The sequence below is a fragment of the Polistes dominula genome, unplaced genomic scaffold, assembly GCF_049000335.1.
Source record: "Polistes dominula isolate Pdom_NZ unplaced genomic scaffold, Pdom_raw_medaka contig_16, whole genome shotgun sequence".
NCBI classification, from domain to species: domain Eukaryota; kingdom Metazoa; phylum Arthropoda; class Insecta; order Hymenoptera; family Vespidae; genus Polistes; species Polistes dominula.
Window position 1 is genome coordinate 3,012,318 of NW_028301040.1, and position 17,499 is coordinate 3,029,816.

At 35.5% G+C, this 17,499-nt stretch overlaps 2 protein-coding genes across 5 annotated transcripts in view; one reads left to right on the top strand and one right to left on the bottom strand.

Annotated features, from left to right (window-relative positions):
• The window catches only part of LOC107064848 (uncharacterized), a 132,729-nt gene that overhangs the window by 106,088 nt on the left and 9,142 nt on the right, over window positions 1–17,499 (bottom strand). The gene's annotated exons all lie outside the window — the stretch shown is intronic.
• On the top strand, window positions 11,243–14,386 carry Rh5 (Rhodopsin 5). 2 transcript variants are annotated; one of them, XM_015317941.2, is made up of 8 exons: window positions 11,243–11,392; window positions 11,525–11,747; window positions 12,332–12,523; window positions 12,738–12,953; window positions 13,081–13,211; window positions 13,282–13,612; window positions 13,701–13,796; window positions 13,890–14,386. In XM_015317941.2, the coding sequence occupies exons 2-8, from the start codon at window positions 11,689–11,691 to the stop codon at window positions 13,999–14,001; spliced, it is 1,137 nt and encodes a 378-aa protein (XP_015173427.1). In that variant the 5' UTR covers window positions 11,243–11,392; window positions 11,525–11,688; the 3' UTR covers window positions 14,002–14,386. The 2 variants fall into 2 exon arrangements, with proteins under 2 accessions (XP_015173427.1, XP_015173428.1); XM_015317942.2 differs by having other exon boundaries at window positions 11,284–11,392; window positions 11,538–11,747.

Below are 17,499 nucleotides of genomic sequence, written 5' to 3' on the forward strand. Positions count from 1 at the left end.
GAAATCTGTCCGACCAAGACCTTCCGTAACTACTGTGAAACGTACACGGCTCGTCTCTCCTCTTCTCTCCTCTCCCTTTTCTCTTCCTCTCTTCTTTACTTTTCCCTTCGTTTCTCTTCACTTCACTTCACTTCACTTCTCTTAACGGGATAGAACTTATGACGCATGAAAGATCACAATTCCAATCATTAACATCAGCAACTCGACCTTTTCCTAGTGAATTTCAATTCGACCGATTTCATTCCAATTACTGCCATTCTATCTCTTTCATCAATTTATCTTTCTCTTTACCGATCTTTTCATACTACCACTTCTATTCTTTTCTTTTCGATTGACTCCCTATGGATGTTATAGTACAACAACAACAACAACAATAATAACAATAACAAATATTTGATATCAATAGGAAAGGAAATCGAATTGAAAGGAATCTACAAAATAAGATTATCCATTGGTCCTTGTTCACATTTTTCTCAAATGGATTGTAGAACAATGTAGAATGGAGAAGGAAAGGGGTGGAGGAAACATCATTGAAGTAGAAGTGCCACTTGATTCACCTCGAGGAAGCACCCTATATCGAACAAATACAGGAGGTTTGCTTCAGAAATATATATATGTAGTTAGAGAGAGAGAGAGAGAGAGAGAGTTACAAGAGTCCACCAGTGGCGTTTTATGGTTCTGGAAACAAACCTTACGACATTACGACTACCATACGTGTTCTGCGTCGATTCTCTCTCTCTCTCTCTCTTTCTCTTTCTATTTCTCTGTCAGCTACTGTTTCTCTGTTTCTATCGTTCGCATGGTCTTTCAAGCCTGACCGAACAAAAGTACGATAATACCGTTTATTCGGGCGTGAGAAGTCGAATTGGTGTGTAGAAGTAGAGGAGGTCGAGATCAAGCCAGGCAATTGGTGCAGTAGCTACGTAGTAACATGGTTCGTTCGCACAGATGTTGGAAATTGCGGCTTCTAACAATCGGCTTTGCTTACCTGCCAGAGACCGCATTCTGTAACCGACCCCCCACGTACACACACACACACACACACACACATATGTACGCGTGCGAATGCACATTGTGCGTATTGACCAAGGTTATTTCACGTACGAATGAATTTCTTCGTAACATAGAAAATCTATAGAAAAATATTTTCAATGCGATAATGATCGACTCGTGAAAACCAGTCAAAAACTGCAAAGAAAAGGGGAAAATCCTTTTTCAAGATAGAATAGGAAAAATGATGGGAGATACTTTTCTTTCTCTTTCCCCCATCCCATTCTCAAAGTAACACAGCTTTGCAATTTCTGACAATACTTGTGTGTTTATTGTATTTCTTTTCAATTGAAATCAAATTCTATTCTATCGCGATTTTTACAAAATATTTCATATATAAGATTAAATTCTTAGATTTTTATTTTAACTTCGTTACGAGTTTTCTTCTTATCTTTTCTATTCTTCTTCTTCTTCATTTTGGGATGTGGAGATTGGTATAGTATCGATGCATACTTTTTCTTGTTTTCTTTTTTATCTTTTCGTTTCTCTTTCTCTCATCATTGATTTCCACCCCTTTTTCTGTTTGTCTGTCTGTCTCATTCACGGCTATTCTTCTTCATTATTTCTTCCGTTTTTTTTTTGAGCGGCATATCGGAAACAAAGAGAAACGCAAATACAACGTGAAATAGCGGGAAAAGCGAATACGTAGGTGAAACGAGAAAGAAAGAATTGCGTCGAATGTGCTAGCTAAATAAGAGGCCTTGCTGCGTTTCATTGTCGTCAGAAGACACAAGAGTTAGCTGCCAGTTTGTCTTTCCTTCTTTCTCTTCCCCCCTTCCCTATTCAATTTTCTTCTTTTTTTCCTTCTTTCTACCCCTTTTTCTCGACCGTTAATTGCGGAATAAAAGCGCGCGACCGCGTGCTCTCTACCCCCTGAAGTAGAGGGTCGACGTGGTAAGAGAAAGAGGAATTAATAAAAAAAAAGAACAAGTAATAAAAAGAAAGGAAAAGAAAAGAAAAGAATAGAAAAAAAAAAAAAACTACAAAAGTAAAAAGAAAATAATGAGAACGAACCAAGAGAGAGAACAAGACTGGGGTGGCGGGAGGGGGAGACAAGGGCTTAGGGTAGAATAATACGATTTACTTAAGTTCATCAAAAAAGAACTTTTCCTTTCAACTTGCTCGCTCGCTCATTCGCTTATGTTCGTGTTCTTGTTTGTTCATCGACTTACGACGCGCGAATTGAATTTTTTTGTGTTTTCTTTCTTTTTCTTGTTTTTTTTTTTTTTTTTTTCAACAACTACCTACTTTGCCGCTACATTAAGTTTAACTTTGTGTACTTGAGTTCGCTTTCATTCAACGTGTCCTTAAACTTCTAGTTTATTTTATAATATAATTAAATATATATATATATATATATGTAAGATTTATTTAAATTTAAAAAATATAAGTATTTATTATAATAGAATAAATGTTTAATATAATAATAAAGAGATAGAAAAGATAAGAAAAGCAAGTAATAATAGTTGACACACTTGAATTACACTTCTTTCACTCACAGATAGTAGCACCGAATCAAGAAGGCGAAGACCGCATTCTTCGCCGCGCTTATATACACATTCACCCCACCAATGGTCCCAATCACTTCCGTCAATCATTCCCGAAATCTCCAGACTATTCCCGACCGATTAAACAAAAGACCTTTTCCCGATTTCCGGTTCGGGAATATTCGAGAGACTTCGGGGTGCACGCTCGCTTTTCTTTCTTACTGGACACACTACACTCATATCCATATCGCTGCGCGCACACACACTCATACCGATATCGCTGCGCGCACACACACTCATACCGATATCGCTGCATACTCTCACACATCTTTCACATTCATCAATTGTTTTCACGCACACCATACACTCTCACTCTTCGTCTTTCTCTCACTCTCACACTCGGCCGTTCTGACAAACATATCTGTCCTCAGATATACGATCGGCTTTAACCGTTTTCGTTACACATTTTTTCTGCCTCTTGAGTCCACGGTTTCATCGAATCGGCTACAGTCGATGCTATATATAGATCTTCATGTTCCCCCACTTTCCGCACCATATAACGATCGTTCCTTAACACCGTAATTACCTCATATAGTCCTAAATATTTCGGGTGTAATTTCAATCCCGGTCCAAATTGCGTTCGTCGTATCGCAACCAAATCTCGTTCTTTATATCGCATAGCGGCAGTTCTCTTTTTATTGATCAATCTATGGTTTACCATCTGTGCATTTAGGACATCTTCTTTCGTACGTCTCCAACACCTCTCATGTTCTTCTTTCGTGGATTCAATCTTGACTGTTTTTTCAATTTCTTCTGGAAATACTATTGCAATTACTAAAGGTTCTTCAAGTTTACCTTCAGCTACATCCATCATTGACATCTCCTCCTTGATTTCTTCCCTTGTTATCTTTACCAAATCGACAATTTTCGTTTCTGGTTTGATTTCCATTTTCTCTTGAATTTTTTTAACAGGTTCCGATATCACTCCTTCTCTAATCACCATCCCTTCATGTACATCTTCTTTAGGTTCCTCTTTGACTACCTGTTCTATGATCTCATCCTTGACTGGGGACACAATTTCTTCTTTTTTACCGAACCCTTTACACTTTTCAACTTCAGCACTAGGTAATACACTTTCAGCACTCTCTTCCGAACATTGTGTTATCTGTTTCGCGTGTTTATGGTCTTTTACCAACGGTTTCGCTTCTTCCACACTTGCAATATGAGACAGATCCATTTCGCTACGGTCGTTAAACGCATTGATTTTAAAGATTTCGTGTACCTCGTTGTCTGTCTTCGCAACCGCGTTCGCGTCACTAATGGAAACTTTACCGGCGTCTATCGTTACATTCATCTTCCGCAAAAAATCATTGCCTATTAGTAAATTATGATCTAAAAGAGCATCGGAAACTATGTGAACTTTGATCGGATACATTTTCTTATCGATAATAATACTCGTTTCTACCACACCATATGTTTTAATTAGATCAGAGCCCACACCTTGAAAACGCAAAATCTCTTTACCTAATGCCGGTGTGCCTACCTTAAAATATTGTTCTGTTGTTATTAAGCTTATGTCACTACCCGTGTCTATCAGCGCTGTAATTATATCGTTTCCCATTTGCACCTCTTTTACACACTTCCGTTTGGTTTCCATACTCACACCACACACTTTCTCCGGCGCGTCCCGTTGCTTCTCGTTCTTCTGACAAGCTGTCGAAATATGGCCGAATTCATTGCACTTAAAACACTTTGTTCCTTTATCTTTAAGTGGACAACTCCGTCTCTGATGGTTCAACCCTCCGCAACTAAAGCAGCGTTCACCGTTGGTTTCCGACGGTGGTCCGCGTGACTGCTTCCCCTTCTCGTTGATAACATGTGTCCCTTGCGTCTTTGTCGTTTTCGTCTTCTCCTTCATTTTTTCTTTCATAACTTCATATAATGCAATTTTCTTCTTTAGTTCTTTGATCGTTGTAGCTCCGTACAGAATTGTTTTATTTATTTCTTCGTCTTGAATGCCGTCGATAATATATTGTATCGTAGATGTTTTATCGACACCTGCTTGAGCGGCAATTTCACACATCTCATAAATGTACTCTTGATAGGTTTCATCTGCTTTTTTTTGTCGTCTTCTAAGTGTCTCATGTACCTTATATGTGTTTGTTACTTCCATGAATTCCTCTACTAATGCCCTCTTCAGTTGTTTCCACGACTTACAACACTTTTCATACCGCACGAAAGATTTCGCCGGTCCTCGTAATAATCGCTTACAATAGATAATCTTTTGTAAATTACCCCACTGGCATATTTCAGCCATCTCTTCAAATTCTCTTAACCAGCATTTAATGCTAGTTGTTCCGTCTCCACTGAATGTGTTGACCGACTCTTCAACGTCTTTAAAAGACAACATCTGCATTGCCCTTGCAGAAGTTTCTTTTTCGTCGATGATAGATTCCTCGTCTTCGGTATCATCATCCTCTGAATCCTCTTCATCATCATCGTCGTCTTGTTTTTTATTGTTAGCTGCTCGTAAGCGTTCCGCTAACTCCTTCTTTCTACCCTTTGAGCTTAAGCCCATTCTCTTCAAGCTGGCTTTCAGCTCCAGGTACTTCATCTGATCGACGTCTGGCTCTGCTGCCACAACAGTCGTATTAGATACATCTTCTTGTGATGTCCCCCTTGATTCCATGATGCACTAGACACTTTAACACTTCCAACTAATAATTACTTACACGCTCGTGAAATCGATTCTATCCCGGCTGAGCCCCCAAAAATGTAAGATTTATTTAAATTTAAAAAAAATATAAGTATTTATTATAATAGAATAAATGTTTAATATAATAATAAAGAGATAGAAAAGATAAGAAAAGCAAGTAATAATAGTTGACACACTTGAATTACACTTCTTTCACTCACAGATAGTAGCACCGAATCAAGAAGGCGAAGACCGCATTCTTCGCCGCGCTTATATACACATTCACCCCACCAATGGTCCCAATCACTTCCGTCAATCATTCCCGAAATCTCCAGACTATTCCCGACCGATTAAACAAAAGACCTTTTCCCGATTTCCGGTTCGGGAATATTCGAGAGACTTCGGGGTGCACGCTCGCTTTTCTTTCTTACTGGACACACTACACTCATATCCATATCGCTGCGCGCACACACACTCATACCGATATCGCTGCGCGCACACACACTCATACCGATATCGCTGCATACTCTCACACATCTTTCACATTCATCAATTGTTTTCACGCACACCATACACTCTCACTCTTCGTCTTTCTCTCACTCTCACATATATATATATATATATATATATATATATATATATATATATATATATATATATACAAGTGAGTCTTCGCTAATTTTATCAATGCTAGCAAATTTTCACTTTATTAACTTATCTTTTATTGAGATTTACAATTAGTATAATTTGAAATAAATTTTTATTTCTTCAATTTGTCTTATTTCTATCTGCATTTCTATTCATTATAAATGTTTATTATATTTATACTTAGATTTCTATTTAAAAAAAAAAAACATACATGGGATGATGTGCTATTAAAAAAAAGTTAAGGAAACTTCGTCCTTTTTTTTCTTTTAATCGTTTGAACAATTTTACTGAATGTAATTAATTAAAAGAAATTGTAAAATAATTGTTCGTGACTATTTTATTTGTTAGATTAACGTTTCATAAAAATCATTGCAAACGTTAGAAAAATATCACCCTGTATATTATTTTTGTATTTTATAACTCTTAGACTTCTTCTGCGATGAATTTGGTTCATCGATTTGATAACAATTTAGCATGAAAAAAATCATTTGCATTTAGTTTGAAAATATATTCGGTATAGCTCTCGAGTCTGATCGGAAAGCTCGTAAAGAATGGAATAGTGATAAGAATGAAATAAGAATGGAAGAGAATGATAAGAGGAGGAGGACGGGGTTCGGGGCTAGACTTGTGTTACAAGATCTGTGCCCAATTTTCGCAGAAAAATCAATCTCGATAACTGGGCTTTCGTGTTTCGCTCGTAACTTTGGTATGTACATCCTCCTATTGAAGAAAAAGAGGGTTGTTTCAATGAAATATAAAGAAAAAAAGAGAAAGAGGGGGAAAGGTAAAAGGGATTTGATAGTAGTCGATCCATCAATGCAAATAAAATTTATTTCAACTCGTGAGAATACGAGTCGATGACACAATTTGAATAATCACGATCCTTCCTGACTTGGAAAAAAGAGTGTCAATCTTTTTGCATTCATATTGCAACACTAAATATTCACTTCCACTCCCAACTCTTCGATGTTAAGGAACCAACAATAATATCGAACGATTAAAACTAACGTTAAATAAAAAAAAATTATTATTATTAATAATAATCAGAGTTGGTTTATAAAAATATGTGACATTTTTAGGTCGACTTGTGTGACTTATTTTAAATTAAATTAAATTAAATTAAATTAAATTAAATTATTTAAAAAATAAAAAAAAGACATTGAAAGAACTAGTTTTGTAATCCTATTTTTAGATGAAACTGTTTGTCCAAACAACGTTTTGATTTCGTCGGCTTCTTCTAATATTATTATTTTCTCCTCAAAAGCCATTATTCCCCTAGGCTGATGCCTCTTGTGTTTTAACCTAGGAACCCGTGTCCCTGACTAACACTAAGGAAGCTATCAAACAAGCAAGAGGGTGTAGTAGGAGTACGAAAACGAGGAGGAGGAGGAGGAGGAATCGACCGACCGATCAATTAGCGTTTAATCCTCTTTAATCCGTGTATTTTCCTTTTCCCTCTTCAAACTGCATTCCTTTGTTTTTCGTTTAAGCCACCGTACACGGAACCCACAAAATGCAACGACCACGAGAAACGACTACTAAGTATAGAAAATGGACGAAAAAGTATAATAAAGAAAAAAAAAATAAATGTTCCTGATGTTGATTCAAATGGCAGAATTTTTCTTTTCTTTCTATTGGTAGTTGACAACACAATCCTTCCTTCCTTCCTTCCTTCTATCCAAAATGACGACTGTGATAATAGCACGACGATGCCAACATCAAAACTCCGTTCTTTCCTATTTCCCATCCTTCTCGCACGTAGTAGAAAAGGAAACAATTACGCTGATGAGAGAACATGCGATGTCCGTTTTGTGTTTTTGCCTCTCTTGAAAATGTTTTATCCCTTGGGTAAAAAAGGGTGTACCTATATAAAATCAATGTTAACATTATTTCCTCGATTATTGAAACATGATCTATATTTGCGTATATTATTTACAAAATCAATAACGAGAACGTTGTAATATTATATGAAATTGTAATATCACAGGTCGTCTCAATCGTATTAAAAAAGGTTTTTTTTTTTTATAATGATCCGTGTGTTTGATATTTAACACATTTCTTGCCAAGCCGTATTCGATTAACTCTGTTATTACCACGTCATGCGTATCTAAAGTAGTACATGACTTAAAAAGTACTCCAAATATTATCATAGAGAAAATATTATTTGATGTAAAAATGAGTTTTACCGTATAATACTTCTGATAGAAGTGTTTGGGATGATCATGTTAAAAAATCATACTAGAATTATACTGGACGATTAACTTATTCGTTAAAAATTATATCGATATCAAATGCAATTCGTTTCAATTGGAAAAAAGAAAAAACAAACCTTATTGAAATGATCGATCCGTTTGATTGTTCGTTAATCTGATATATCTCAGCTTATCGAAAATTTTTTATTACATCTTCTTTATCCTGTAAAATCGGCTAGGTGCATTTAGCTTTCTCTCGTATTGTCTCTACCTGAAGGTTTTTCTTCTCGACTTTCAAATATGTCATGTTCCAGCTTTCGTAATGTCATCGGAGTAAAGAGAGAGAGAGAGAGTAGCTTTCCGAGTTGTTTAAAATGGTTCTGATACAATGTCCAATACCTGCTTAACGGGGTAGGAAACAGCAAGGATTCTTCCATCGAGTAGTGCATTACCTAACGAGTATCGCACAGATACAGAGAGTAACGTCCAATCGAATACCTTTCTCCATTGCCGTTTGCCAACCATCCAACCAACCAACCAACCAGCCATCCACCCAGCAGCCAGTTCGAAACCTACAGTACGATCGATCATTATTTATATCGGACAACGTGCGCGAGCTACATGCCGCTACCTACTACACGCTAAAAGCACACGAAAAACAAAAGAAAAAGCTAGCATATCGTGCTTGCTGTACCACGAAGAGAGAGAGAGAGAGAGAGAGAGAGAGAGAAAGAGAGTAAAAGCTCGATTTTACTATGAATATCTTAGAGATACAAAACCTACGACGAGTTTCGAGAGATCGAAAGGAGAGCAAAAAGTAAAAAATAAAACAAAAGAAAAAAGAAAATGAGATAGTCGACGACACTTATAAAAAATGAATGAACAGGAAACAGGAACAGGAGAGGTCGTTTGGATAGAAAATAACATGCACCGTGTTTACGATAGAGGATGCATATTATTTTTCATATTTTTTAAATATAATGATGATATTAAATATGACAGGAAATAATAAATATCGATTATAATATATAAATAGGATAGGAGAGTAAGAGTGTGAGAGTAAGAGAGAGAGAGAGAGAGAGAGAGAGAGAGAGAGAGAGAATAAAAAAAGTTAATCCCTGGTTACATTTCCAACAACGCGATCGCGAATCAACCGGAAGTGTTTCATTGTACGTCATTCAAGCTACCCAACGAAATTTCTATCGCGTGTGAACAACACTGGGCCTGGACCTCGATGAGTCGCCAAAATTACACGAACGAACAAAGCTCGTAAATATATCTGTTGTGTGAATCGTGAAAAACTCAGCTACCCTACACTACCTACTACTACCTGCTACTACCTACTATTACGCTACGCTATGAAAATCCAAGTTCCCTTTTTTATTTCACGCTTATTTTTTTTTTTTTTTTTTTTTTTTTACCTCTCCTGTACTATACGTCGCGCTTGTTTTTCTCCCTTTTTCGTGGTCATTTCTCCATGACCAGGATCACTGTACAAAAACACACGTGAAACGGTATCTTCCAGCGAGGAAGAAAGAAAACGAAGTATGGAGATAAAGAGGAGGGAAGCTGAAAAAATAAAGAAAGATGAAAAGAGAGAGAGAGAGAGAGAGAGAGAGAGAGGGAATATTTTAACGTTCCCTCAACCAAGTCCACAGTAACACTCCATCGAGCCATCGGCGCGAGTACGAGCAAAACGGACGACCTGCTGCTCGTAAATCAGTGGAATTTCGTGGCCACCCCACGGACAATTTTATGATTTAACTCGGTGGACAAGGGAAGGCTGCGGTTGTTCCCCGTTGAACTCGAATACTCGCACGCATGATGCACTATCTCTTTCTTTCTCTCTCTCTCTCTCTCTCTCTCTTTCTTTCTATCTCTCTGTAGTTGAGTTGTGTTATATACGAATGAGAATTTCTTTTCTACCAGATGAATCCTCTAGTCTCGTTCATTTGACTTTATGAAAAAAACCAACGTAAAATCTCTAGTATCATTTAATCCTTTATTTATTATTTTTCTTTTTTTTTCTTCTTTTTCATTATTTCCATTTTCTTCTTACATCTTGAAACAATGACGATGACATTGTTCATAAGTATGAAAACACCAAATTGATCTCATTCTCTTCCACTATTAACGCCTAGTCTCTCGATCAGAAGCGTATGCGTTGGAGAGATTAATGGATAGGACAATTTGTTAGCTTTCCCCCCGTTCTAACTAACGTCGTTCCACCATTCCAGAGAGAGAGAGAGAGAGAGAGAGAGAGAGAAGAGAAAGACAAATGCACAAACCAATTGCCACGATTATTCTCTATTTTGGTCCTCGTGTTCTTCCAAACGGTAACACATGGGGTTCTCCTAGTTTTTTTCTTTTTAAATAAATCTACGATTTGAAATATTCCTTCGCGTACTTTTCTTTGCACAACGAAAGAATCTAAACTCTCGACGACCAACGTTACCTTCACTAAAGAAAATAAAGAACAAAGAAATGCGAACTATCGCAAAGCATTACGAAAGGACGAAGAGGCATAAAAGGGGTAGATTTGAAATAAAGTTGCGTGACCGACTGGTCTCAGCCGAACAAAAGGTTTCTTGCATTTCTAAATCGAATTAAACTCTCAACCGACACGCCATTCTTCATTTCCTCGTACCGTGAATATGAAAAGAAGAATTATATTTATGACGATGGATCTACGTACTCGTTTTCTACGGTCACGATGATGCTGGATTATTCGCAATATTCTCTAAGGAAATGTTTTCATATAATTTATGTTTTTTTTTTCACCTCTTCTTTTATTTTCTTTCAATAAAAAGATGCAACAGATTTAACCTCGCAATAATCTTACATCTTTTTTTACGTGTACTTAAAAATCAAATGATTATCTCGATAAAAATTTAATGGATAACCCTAAACCTTTCTATCTAATGCGTTCATTTACTTGTACACGCTTTGGTATAAATCATAAAATAAGAAGATTCGATTTCGATTTCGATCACCTTGACAGAGGATTAAAAGTACATCACGAAAGGACATCTCTTCTCATAGAAAAACTAGAAGGAGGAGGAGGAGGAGGAGTAGAGTCAAGTTCGCGTGACTGGACGTATTCGAGGGTAGAAAAAGGTTTCTTACATTCGTAAATCGAATTAAGCTATCAACCGGCACGTCAGCTTCGATTGAGGAGATTGAATGATATAAAAGAGCCCAACAAATTTGGTGCGGACCAAGTGAGTTGCGGAGCGTGCTGTCAACCGCGTCTCACTTCAATTCCGATCAGAAAAAGGACCGTAGACACTTTAGTAGAAGTTCAAATAATCTGACTTGGTGTAAGCTAAATTAAATAATTAACTAATTAATCATTAAAAAGTATATACGAACGAACAAATAAACAAAATATAGATAAGAACTTTTGAATTATGTTGAAATTTTATTATTGCTTTCTTCGTTATCAACGACAGTTATCTATCCAAGGTCCGAAGGATTGAAAACCTTTTGGACGTGGATAGGATTCGTCAAGTCGACGATTAAAAATCTTCGTTCAGACACCTCGTATCTTTTGAAAGATCCATTTTAACGATTCGTCAGTCTACCAACCAACAAACCAACGACAAAGACTTCAAGGATGCTGCTACAGAACTATACCTTCGAGAATGGCCCTCAGGCTTTTGTCAGCGGAATGGGGTAGGTAAAACGTAACTCCTCTATCCTTTTTCTTTTTTTTTCCTTCTTTCTTGTCCTTTTTTTTCTCTTTCATAATCATTCTACATTGTTCCGAGGATGAAAGGAGAGAAATAATCCGGCGAAGTAGACACAGGAAGCTTACGTGCGTACAGGGGTATCCCTTTTCCTCTCTCTTCTTATTCTTCCTCCCTTGTTTTTCTTGATCCCACTATCGTACAACACTAATCGCATATATAATATGAGTGATTTTACAAAAGTACAAAACAACAAATTTTCAATAGAAAATAAAAAAATATGACGAACAAATTTAAATCGATCGTACAATGATCGAATATCTGTCGAAATTTAGTCAATCAGAAGGTTAGTTCATTCTCGTAATCCTTCCCATCAACAATTCCTTTACGAAGCTAATAATACTCGGTACGTCGATAAGCGAGGGGTTCGAAAATGTCAAGAAGAAAAAGGGATTATAATTTTTGTCTATCAAACTTTAATAAGGACTCGGTACTTATCGAAACTTTTTTTCGAGATAAAACGTTTTAACGTCCCAATTTCTATGACTTGTCTTTCTTTATAATCATTAGTGGCGTTCAACAAATGCAAGAAAGGTATTTGGGTTGGAACATACCACCGGAACACATGGGACTCGTGCACGTACACTGGAGGGCATACCTTGCACCTGGAAAATATTGGCACATTGGACTCTCTCTTATTTATTTTATGCTGTTTGTCATGTCAGTCGTTGGAAATGGATGCGTCATATGGATATTTACCACGTATGTAACATATGTCCAAAGTTTAACGAGAAATTATTATCATTATTATTAATTATTATCTACTCACACGCGCGTGTCATTTTCATTTTATTTTATATTACATTTATCAAATATTTAAGTTTAACTCAACGCCATCTTTAGACAGTTTACAGTAGCATCGTGTTTAGAATTTACCTGCTATCGTATTCTGATAAAACTGAAATGCTTATTACAGATCAAAAAATTTGAGGACACCTTCGAACATGTTTATAGTTAACCTTGCCTTCTTCGATCTGGCGATGGCAGTTGAAATGCCACACTTCTTAGTAAACAGTTTCCTACAACGTATTTGGGGCTGGGAATTGGGTTGTGCTATATTTGCATTCTTTGGAAGTATTTCCGGTATTGGACAAGCTATCACAAATGCTGCTATTGCCTATGATCGTTACAGGTATCTCTAATGATTTCCTTTCTATTCAACATCAGATAAAATATCTACAAATAATATTTAAACAATTTGATACAAAACAATAAATACAAATTTTGTATATATTTTTTTGTTTATTATCTTTTTTCAGAACAATATCGTGTCCGATAGATGGTAGACTCAACGGATCTCAAGCTGGATTAATCATTGCGTTTACTTGGTTCTGGGCTTTACCGTTTTCAATTTTACCGCTTACCGAGATATGGGGCAGATATGTGCCAGGTATTACGATGATTTTGTTCATTGACGATTTTATCCATTACTGATAATTTATCTATGTTTGATATTTCAGAGGGATACCTCACCACATGCAGTTTTGATTTTCTATCAGATAATTCGGACACTAGAGTCTTCGTGGGATCTATCTTCTTTTGGTCTTATTTAACACCGTTAAGCCTAATCGTATACTTTTATTCTCAATTAATTAGATCAATTAGACAGCACGAAAAAATGCTTCGTGATCAGGCTAAAAAAATGAACGTCAAATCTTTAGTATCAAATCAGGATAAGGAAAGATGCGTCGAACTTAGAATCGCTAAAGTAGCTTTCACGATTTTCTTCCTATTTCTTTGTGCATGGACACCTTATGCAATTGTTGCAATAATCGGTGCTTTTGGTAATAGGTATGAAAATATAAAGAATGTTATATTATTTAAATATACTCGTTTATTTGATATTATTCAATTTAATTATGAATTTATTCGTTGATAGCGAATTGTTGACACCACACGTTGCCATGTTACCAGCAATTTTCGCTAAAAGTGTTTCCTGCATAGATCCATGGATTTATGCTATCAATCATCCGAGGTAATTTTTATTTGTACACATGTAAAAATCATTATTTCATTTCTATTATTAAATTCAATATTTCTGTTTTTTTTTTTTTTTTTTTTCATAAAGGTATCGTCAAGAATTAGAAAAGCGATGCAAATGGATGGGAATACGCGAACCAGAACCAGTTTCAGATAATGTTTCAGCTCAGACCGAAAAAATTAAGACAGACGAACCTTAATTCTAAATATTTTATGTTCCTTAAATAAAATTTCGAAATCGTTTCAGCAAAGACAATTGATCGAATTGTATTGATAATCCACCACCAATACGATATCGATTTGTTCTTCCGCTTACGATTTCTTTTTACTTGTCAATATATTCTATATATATACAAATTATTATATTAATATTCTATTTACAAATTGTTTTATTAATATTCTGTATAAAAATTATTATTATTATTATGATTGCTATTATTATTATTATTATTATTATTATTATTATTATTATTATTATTATTATTATTATCATTATTATTATTAATTAGTAGTACGTGGTACAAACACACGCTAAATTGTGATTTCTTATATAAATTTGAATAAAGCAAGCATCGAATGATATAACGTTTCGTTTTTTATCAACTTATGAGCTTAAATTAAGTTTTATTACAATTTTTTTAATGTTGTTTTCTACCTTATCGAGAACGAGTAAAATACGAAGCAGCTTTTACCCTCTGTTAAATCAATATCTCGAGCTTTATTTATTTACCGGCAACAGCTAAGGGTAGTTTGAATTTCAAAAATTCTATCAAAGATGTCAGTCGTTCTTGATGTTTTTCGATATTTTAAGAAACAATAAAATTAAAAAAAAAAAACAAAGAAGAAATATTTAACAACATTCAACATTATCGATTATTCATTCAATCAAATGATAATCGAAAAGTATAATCTACGATTGTTAAATCGAACGATTAAAATTGAAAAATAATATCGAAAGATATAAAACATGTCTCGATGAGTGAAATAAATTAACAACGATTAATAAAGAACAAAAATCAAAAGTCCAATAAATACGAGAAATAATGAAAATAAATTATCGACTAAAAAATAATCCATTTTGTGAAAGGATATTGTTGCACTTGAAAAGCAACCAATTATTTTTTTAAATTTGTAATACAAAATACACGTACATGTACGTACCTCAAGTAATATCGATTGTCCGAGTACTTCAATGCGTGAAACAGGGCATGCTATTTGTTGAAAAAAACCCTTCGTTACTTCATGCAATTCATGAGATCAAGATTGAAAGACATTAATCTAATGCCCGTTCGATTATCTTTCGAAAGAAAAGTTCTTTCTACGATACGGTAAAACGAAAACGAGTTTAATTGTGTAAGCGAAGAAAAAAAAAAACAAAAAAAAGAACAGTAGCTTCTCTATGAATGGGGGTGGGTTTAAAAAGTTTTCAACCTTTTTTTCTTCTTCTTCTTCGAAAAATTTCAAAAACAAAGTTACTTCGACCGAACAAAAAGAAAAAAAAAAGAAAAAGAAACCAAATTGTTTTTGCGGTAGGTTAAAAAAAAAAAAAACTTTTGTCTAACTTCAAATGAATTCAATCGTGTAAAATAACAATTTAAAGTAGATTTTATTAAAATCGAATATCTATTAACGCATTTAATTATAATAAATCAGATTGATGTATCTATACATCCATGTAAATGGAAAACGCTCGGTATTATCCCCGGATATATGGAACGGAGAATATCCCTAAAATAAATAAATTAACTAATCTTGAACGTAATCGTTCTATTAAATAAAGGATACTCGAAATAATTCAATAACGTGCCGCGTTTGAAATACGAATCGACCATAACGTTAATTAAGCTCTTACGAGTAATAAATTAACGATATGAAGATCGATTACGCAATTCGCAATAGTAGTCACAGTCCATATCATTCGTTCGTTCGTTCGTTCGTTCAATTCGTTCGTGCATATGTATGTATTCAATTTCAATACTCGATAAATTTCAACACAGAGAGTTCTTAACAATTTGCTCAACTAAATCGTATCATTCGTTTGAAAATGTTACGAACTGACTACCAGGAATGAAAAGTTACGCTTGATTACGTTCCCTCTTTCTCCTCCTCCTCCTCCTCCTTTTCCCTTGCCCTCTCATACCACCTAAAAGCCTAGGTTACATTTGCGTTTATACTAATCTCTCGTTTCGTATCATTCTTCAGGATTGCTCTAGAGACGACGAGTCGACGGAGCGAAAGTAATGAATAACGTGAGACACCAGACAAACTTACCGTCCAACTTTACCCTCAAGCAAGAAACATTGCATTATGAATACATATACAACAGACTGACTCATACTTGTTTCAAGTATATATATAACTGTTGAAGTAGAAAAACAAAAACGTTTCAATGTATGCTAACGCGGACAAGTTTTTAAAATATTTTTACAAAATCCAAGAAAAAATATTATTTTACACAATGAAATTTCAAATGGAGATAAAAATATGTGAAAAATAATCGAACATTTAGTATAGAGTCCTAGAACATGAAAAAAAAATGTTAAAATAAATAATAAATGTATTTTATATATAATATATATAATGATCATAGAAAAGATTGATTTATATATAGAAATAAGGATTGAAAGATAGAAATAGATAAAAAGCCATTCAACGATGGGACTTCCAATCAGTTCGAATCTCATCGTACTTTTGAGAGAAGACCGAGAAGACGCGACGACGATAAAGCCGAATTCTATTCTTCTTTCTCTTTCTATCTCTGTCTTTTATCCTTTTTCCTTTTTTAGGCGTATTCAAGTTACGTACAATCAAAGTTTTCTGCGTCGGATCGGTCTATAGTTGGCATGGCACGGCGTGAAAGAGAAAAAGAACAGATAGATTGATAGATAGATAAATAGAGAAAGAAGATGGTAGAGGATGAGTTGGGGAGCTAATGTCGCGATACCAAGAGAGAAAGAGAAGAAAAGAGTCTGAAGAAGAGGTGGTGGTGTAAGAGGGTGAAGGTTTTGGTTTGGCACAAGGAGGAAGAGTCTGGGGTCGAGGAAATCCTTGATTAGATGTTCGCGTCAAAGGAACTCTTCGATTTCTTGGAGAGTCAAGAGAAGAAGCGAAGGAAGAAGAAGAAGAAGAAGAAGAAGAAAAAGAAGAAGATGACGACGAATAAAAAAAGAAAGGAAGAAAAAAAAATAGAAAAATAAGGAATGGGAAGTTAAGAGATATGAAGGTGCAGGAGAAGTTGAACAAACCGACTCGCGAAGCGAATTAAAAATAGAGCCAAGTTGGGAACATCGAAGGATCGATTGTCCTAACAGGCAGGAAAAGGGATGGCAAAAAGAAAAAAAAGGGAAATAAAATGAAGTTGGGGGTAGGGGGAGGGAGAGAAGTTAAAGCCGAAAAAGGGGATGGTCGTTCATCGAGAAGTGCAACGATAGAAGAAATCATCTAGCTTCGTTCTTCAAGATACATCCCCGTTTTCCTAGGTCGCACCGAGCGACGGCTAGTTATAGATGTTGAAAATTCAATTACGTGGGATTTATGGGCGCCGGGTCCGGGCATATTTATTATCCTTGCCATCCCCCACCACTAACTTTTCCTCTTTCCTAGATGCTTGCTTCTCTTTCTCTGCATTTTTACTTCCATTACCTTGCACCCCATCACCGTTCGAGTCTCTTTCCCATCCCTCTTCAAACCTCATCGCG

Bases quoted from the DNA above. Each gene is read 5' to 3' on its own strand.
- Rh5 (XM_015317941.2), top strand. From the start codon at position 11,689: ATGCTGCTACAGAACTATACCTTCGAGAATGGCCCTCAGGCTTTTGTC. The intron at 13,212-13,281 runs GTATTACGATGA...TTGATATTTCAG, and splicing joins ATGGGGCAGATATGTGCCAG to AGGGATACCTCACCACATGC. The intron at 13,613-13,700 runs GTATGAAAATAT...ATTCGTTGATAG, and splicing joins ATCGGTGCTTTTGGTAATAG to CGAATTGTTGACACCACACG.